Genomic DNA, 6,000 nt, shown 5'->3' with positions numbered 1-6,000 from the left:
CCATCACCTGAAGCTTAGTAGAAGTTGGGTGATGCAACAAGACAATGGCCCGAAACACAGGAGTAAATCAACAACAGAATGGCTTAAACAGAAGAAAATTTGTGTTCTGGAATGGCCAAGTCAGAGTCCAGACCTCAACACAATTGAGATACTGTAGCATGACCTGAAGAGAGCTGTTCATGCCAGGAATCCCAGAAATATCAATGAACTGAAACAGTTTTGTAAGGAGGAATGGTCTAAAATTCCTCCTAACTGTTGTGCAAATTTCATCAGCAGCTACAGGAAACATTTGGTGGAGGTAATTGCTGCTAAAGGAGGGTCTACCAGTTATTAAATACAAGGGTTCACATACTTTTTCCAGCCTGGACTGTGAGTTGTAAACAATGTGTTCAGTACTGACAAGAGGAAGTACAATCGTTTGTGTGTTATTACTTTAAGCAGATTGTGTTTGTCTATTATTGTGACTTAGTTGGAGATCACACCATATTTTTATGAGTAATTAGTGCAGAAATCCAGGTAATTCCAAAGGGTTCACAAACTTTTTCTCACAACTGTATGCATAGAACATAAACTGGTTTGTAATAAAATACAGATGTTGTCCTAATCTTACAAAATCAAGGTATAACACACATATATCAGTATCAGTAAGGACCCTTTGCAAAGACGAAGAATAAAGACAGACTTCCTGTTTGCTGTGATTTCATCTTTTTTACAACAGATATTGAAGTGGTGGATCAGTAGAGCAAATACAGTATATGACAAGCAACAAGTCTAAGAAAGGTGATTAAATACCATCATAACCAGCATGCATATCCCTGTCAGTTTAATATCCTCCCATTGAACTGAATTCCAAAGTATTTTGAGATTTTTTAAAATTTAGGGAATTTATTATTTTAATCTGGGTTTGTGAGAGGGATGGTCATCAGACAGATGGTCACTTTGTTGAAGAATGCAACATCTCCATTGGAAAGTGTAAGATTGATGTTCAGGTGGTCACTCTTTTGAAAAGAGTGTCTACTTTCCAGTGGTGTGTGTTAAATTGATAGTCTGACTGTCAGTCTATATTGAAGAGTTCAGACTCTCCTGTAAGGTATGCATGAGACTGATGGAAAGATGGTAACTCTCTGTTGAAACGTGCACATACTCAGGTAGAAGGTGTATAAAACTGAAAGGAGGACAGTCACTTTTTGTTGAATAATCTACACTTTTAGGTAGGGATGTGTAAATTTGCTTTTCAGACAGTGAGTCTTTGTTGAAGAATGCTCTCCAGTGGAGAATGTTTGGAGTCGATGTGTATGTTTGTTGACACGTGCTTTATGGGAACTGTTCGTTCCTTTTACAGGAATTCTCAAGAATGTGGATGAACAGGAAAGACCGTACGTAGATTCTTCTCACATTGTTCTCACATTCTCTTTCATGTTTGATGCAGTCCTATATGACACACAGTCAAACCTCATAGTCATTGCAACATGCCTACCTCTATTGTGGGGCCTGACCACACGGAAACACATTAGATCACAACATATTTGAAAAATTTCCTAGTGTTTTTGAAGCTATTAAAGGCTGAAAGAAAAGGTATCATCAAGTGTTTCAGGATATGTAGAGCCTGGGAGTGAGTACTTTCATGACAGGAACAATTAAAAAAAATAATGCCTATTTTTTATTCCTCATTTTATTTAATTTAAATTATTCAGGTGTCCCCTAATATGTGCTACAGTATGTATAGCTTGATTAAATTGAAAATGTTAAAGTATCAGGAACAGCCTCCAAGTGACAGCTTGTCTTAGGTAATCTTAAACACCTCACGTTTAAGTTAGAAAATTGAAGGTTGCACTAGGAAAAATGTGAACATGAATATGTAACCTACTATAGCAATTATAAAAAGTGCTAAGATCTGTTTCCTCTTACCCCAGGTTCTTTTTATCTCCCAGAACCACCAGTGCATCTACAGACCAAACAGAATAGTTATCGTACAGTATATAATATATAATTTATATACAGTGATCTTCCCTTCGCATAAAGGTATCCCCATAACACAGAATTCCTATGGTCACTCACCCAGTACACAGAAGACTTGACATGGCTTACTTATAGAGCAGTCCCAGAACCCTTCTTTTCAATATCAAATTTCCCACATGAACAGTTAAGCATTCTCCCAAATCAGTAACCTGATGTTCTTTCTTGCTCCACAGTGAATAAACAGTTAACAAAGGCTGGGTGTGGCTGTGACACCTCAGCTAGGACAGTCCCAGGAATGTGTACATATAATAAATTAGAAATATGATAGATTCAGTATAAACTCACAATGACCAAGGAAGTGAAGCTCAGTTGGCTTTATTGTAGACTTTTGTACACTCACTACAACTGTGCTCACCCTTTGTTAAGAAAACAAAGCCACTATTTACACCGATGTGGGAATGTGTATTTCTAAACTAATTACCAATAAACAAATAAATAATGAACACCCTATTTACAGATATTAGACACTCTTTAGCACACTTTAGAGGAAATTTGCTTGTAATGGCCCTCCCTTCTTAAGCTGGCCTGTCACAACTTTAGTTGGCACACAGACTAGGTGTACCTTATAGTAGATTGTCAACACCAAATTTTGTTTTTAGGACACCTCTTAGGACACCTTGTGCTCCAGGTTTGTCTTAGCAACAGACTTATGAGTGGTCGGTGACTACAGAAAACACACCAAGCAACCTCACAGCCTCATTGAGGGTCTTCAATCTGCATAGGTCTCTAGACATAGTAAAGATACTTATCAGGTAGCCTTCATACAGTTAGTGTGCCCCTCACTGTTTACTAGCTGAGATCAGCTAAATGGTACAGAATGTTAAATAGTTATGTCATAATCCACATTGGTTTAACTAGCATGTCCCCCAGCATACAACATATGCACAAAAATCTTTTATGGATGGGCCTTGTGCTGTCTGTCAAGTAATTATAGTGCAGAAATATGCTTACACTGAAAGAGTGTAAGAAAGTGGAAATTGCTATTGCTGCTACACATAAACTGTATGAGATATAAAATGAAACAAAAACTTCAGTCCTGAAAATGGCCAGAAAATTAAAGCTTCTCCAAATCCATTGACTGTGGAAACAGTGAGACACAACAGACAGTGTCCTTAATGGTTAAACATCTGGGAGGTAAACATGACAATCAATATTGAAAGGGAAAATTAAACTAAGTTTCATTTTTAGCAGTCATCTCCTGATTGGTCCTTTATGTTTCCTATAAATATATGTTTACTGAAACCTATGATTAAATTGCTTGGTTTTTTTTCTGTCAGATCATTCCAAGGCTTTTGCTTTAAAGCTGGTAAGAAAAATAAGTATTTTTATACTTATAACTGAAATATATGTTTTCTGCATTAATGGTGTATTTTTACTGTTGTATTACATTGCAATACAACACACTAGAATAACAGGGTAGACTTTGTAAAGCAGATCTACAGTAGGTTATGTTATTATTAAATAGTAATAAATTTTATTTTACATAGCACCTTTAAATGTGGCTTCTCAAAGTGCTTTACATTAAGAAAGAAAATACACTAGGAAAGGAGGCAGAAGAATTAACATACTTGCAGCAGGGGTTTGAAAATTATTAAGAATGTAAAAGGGCCAGACACAGGAAGAATTAAATAAAATAATTTCTAAAGAAGAAGGTCTTGATATGAAAATGCTCAGAGAAGGTGACTGATTTCAGATTTCAGGAACAGAATACCAGAGTGCTTGGGTACATCAAGAGAAGGCTCTGTCACCCATAGAATGCACACAAGCATCGGGGACAGATAGGAAACCAGAATTAAACTAATGGAGATTAGTGGAGAGTAAAAAGATAATAAGTCAGACAGGTACTGAGGTGCCAAGCCATGCAGAGCTTATAGTTGAGGAGTCCAGTGCAAAGACACTTGTCACTTGCACAAGACCTGGTTAGGAATCTGGTTGCTGAATTCTTGACATACTGTAATTTGTTCAGTGTTGACTTAGATACCTCAGTGAGTAGGGTGTTCTAGAGAAGACAAAAGTGTTGATCAGTTTTTCAACTATAGTCAATGGCAACATCGAATGCAGTGGCAATATTTCTGAGGTGAAAGAATTATGTTTTTACAATATTTTGCACATGTGGGTCAAGCTTCAAGCCTGGATCTAATATCATCCCACAGTTCTTTCATTTAGATTGAAATTCATTTACAGTACCATCAACAGATAGGGTAACTGCGTTGGCTTCAGTCTGGTTGCATTTTAAATGAAGGAAATTTTGAGTTATTCATGTTTTTGTGTCAGAGATGCAATTAGACAGTGCAAAGATGGACACTGCAGTGTCAGGTTTAACATGGGCATATACAGTATTTGAGTATAATCAGCATAGAAAAGATTATTTACACCTAATGATCTTAATAGCTGGCCAACTGGAATCATGTACAGTAAATGCTGAATAGTAGACAGTCCAATATTGAGCCCTGAGAAATATGTAATGTAATTACTGAGTTACATTTTTATGACAATGTTTTGATTTTCCAATTATTGAAATTTATGGAGTAAATGTAAATTACCATAATACGTAACACCATAATGCATAATACAATTACTAAATTACACTAACACTATTTGCTTTTACCTGTCAAAACATATTTCAACAGTTCCACAGTAACTACAGTCATGGCACTATATGAACTACATCAGAATTCAGTCACAAATATTGTATTAGTTTTCTTTCTTAAATAATTATTTTTTTGTCATGCCCAGGCTGGGTCTGACTCTCTTCCTGCTGTTGCTCCTGACAACAACAACATTCCTACCAGCTCCCAATCTGTCATTCAAACAAGATCGGGAAGCCGTTCAATTAAACAGCACACATGACACCTACACTTGGGCTTCGACCAATCATCACGCTGCAGTACAGTTTACCACCAGCTGCAGCATAACAGGAATATTGTTCTAATTTTCCAGCTACATAAAAAAGTATAATATCAGGAAGTGATGACTCATCAAGTGAGGAGAACAAGCAATTGAACTGTTCGCCTCTTTTTAACATCTCAGATTTTTTTTCACCTCTGACTTAGCAAACCTGGTTAATTTGAAAAATAATATTGTTTCACAAATTGATGTTAATTGAATGTAACACACATAATTGTATTTCAATACAGAAATGGGTGTTTTCACATCAACACTAACATCGGAATCAGGTAAGAATCATCTTTGATGCATAAAAAAATGCAAAAACAAGAAGGTGATTCAACTGCCAAAATATTATTACTTCTATTTATTTTTTAGCATTGTGTTAACAAGTAATGGTTTCCTGTTTAATAAACAACAAACATCTTCTATATAATGAAATGAAAGATAGGCTTCTCCAAAAAAAACACTGTACTATACTATGTGATACTGTATGTTGTTCTTTTATCATAGATCATATAACAGGTAGTCTGGAATGTTTGATCTGTCAAACAATTGTATGCACAACTTACTCACAGCCAATATAACTGCAATGGGGAAAAGGAAATTGCATTAACCACCACCATTGACTCCACAGTGCCCTGAGCTGAGCTCTTGCAATTTTATCTGGGCTTGGTCCACTTGGTTCCCCTTGAAATGGAAATTCTACAGTAGGTAAAACTATAGGAGCACAGTATTTCAGAGACTTGCAATAGCGGTTCATTCTCTTTGACTTGCATTTGGCAACGTTGCTCGTTCTGTCACATAGCTAACATCCTTCCGCAGTCACAACCACTACTTCAGTAAACTGAGTCTCTTAACTTGCACTCAGAAAGGTTATGTGAGCTCATTTTACACAGAGGAACATGACTAAGATGTCCCACCAATAAGAGACACCAAAAAGCTAAACATTCTGATGAATCATGGCTTCACAGCAGCAGCTCTATCACCCTCCAAATCACAACTGCCAACACAGTGCGGCTCAGCAAATGTGAGCCTGGATAGTACCTGGATGGGAGACTCCTGGGAAAGCTAAGGTTACTGCTGGAAGAGGTG

At 36.7% G+C, this 6,000-nt stretch overlaps 1 protein-coding gene across 1 annotated transcript in view; it reads left to right on the top strand.

Annotated features, from left to right (window-relative positions):
* The first annotated feature begins 3,277 nt into the window (after positions 1-3,277).
* LOC148815875 (interferon-induced protein 44-like) overlaps positions 3,278-6,000 on the top strand; it is a 48,926-nt gene continuing 46,203 nt past the window's right edge. Inside the window, exons 1-2 of the mRNA XM_088904676.1 lie at positions 3,278-3,325; positions 5,157-5,195. Coding sequence (XP_088760802.1) covers positions 5,159-5,195 — 37 coding nt within the window. The 5' untranslated portion in view covers positions 3,278-3,325; positions 5,157-5,158. The remainder of the gene's footprint in view (positions 3,326-5,156; positions 5,196-6,000) is intronic.

The sequence above is a fragment of the Atractosteus spatula genome, chromosome 24, assembly GCF_055471065.1.
Source record: "Atractosteus spatula isolate fAtrSpa1 chromosome 24, fAtrSpa1.hap1, whole genome shotgun sequence".
Lineage (NCBI taxonomy): Eukaryota > Metazoa > Chordata > Actinopteri > Semionotiformes > Lepisosteidae > Atractosteus > Atractosteus spatula.
The sequence above is the reverse complement of the archived record's forward strand: the minus strand, read 5'-3'. Positions and strand labels throughout refer to the sequence as shown.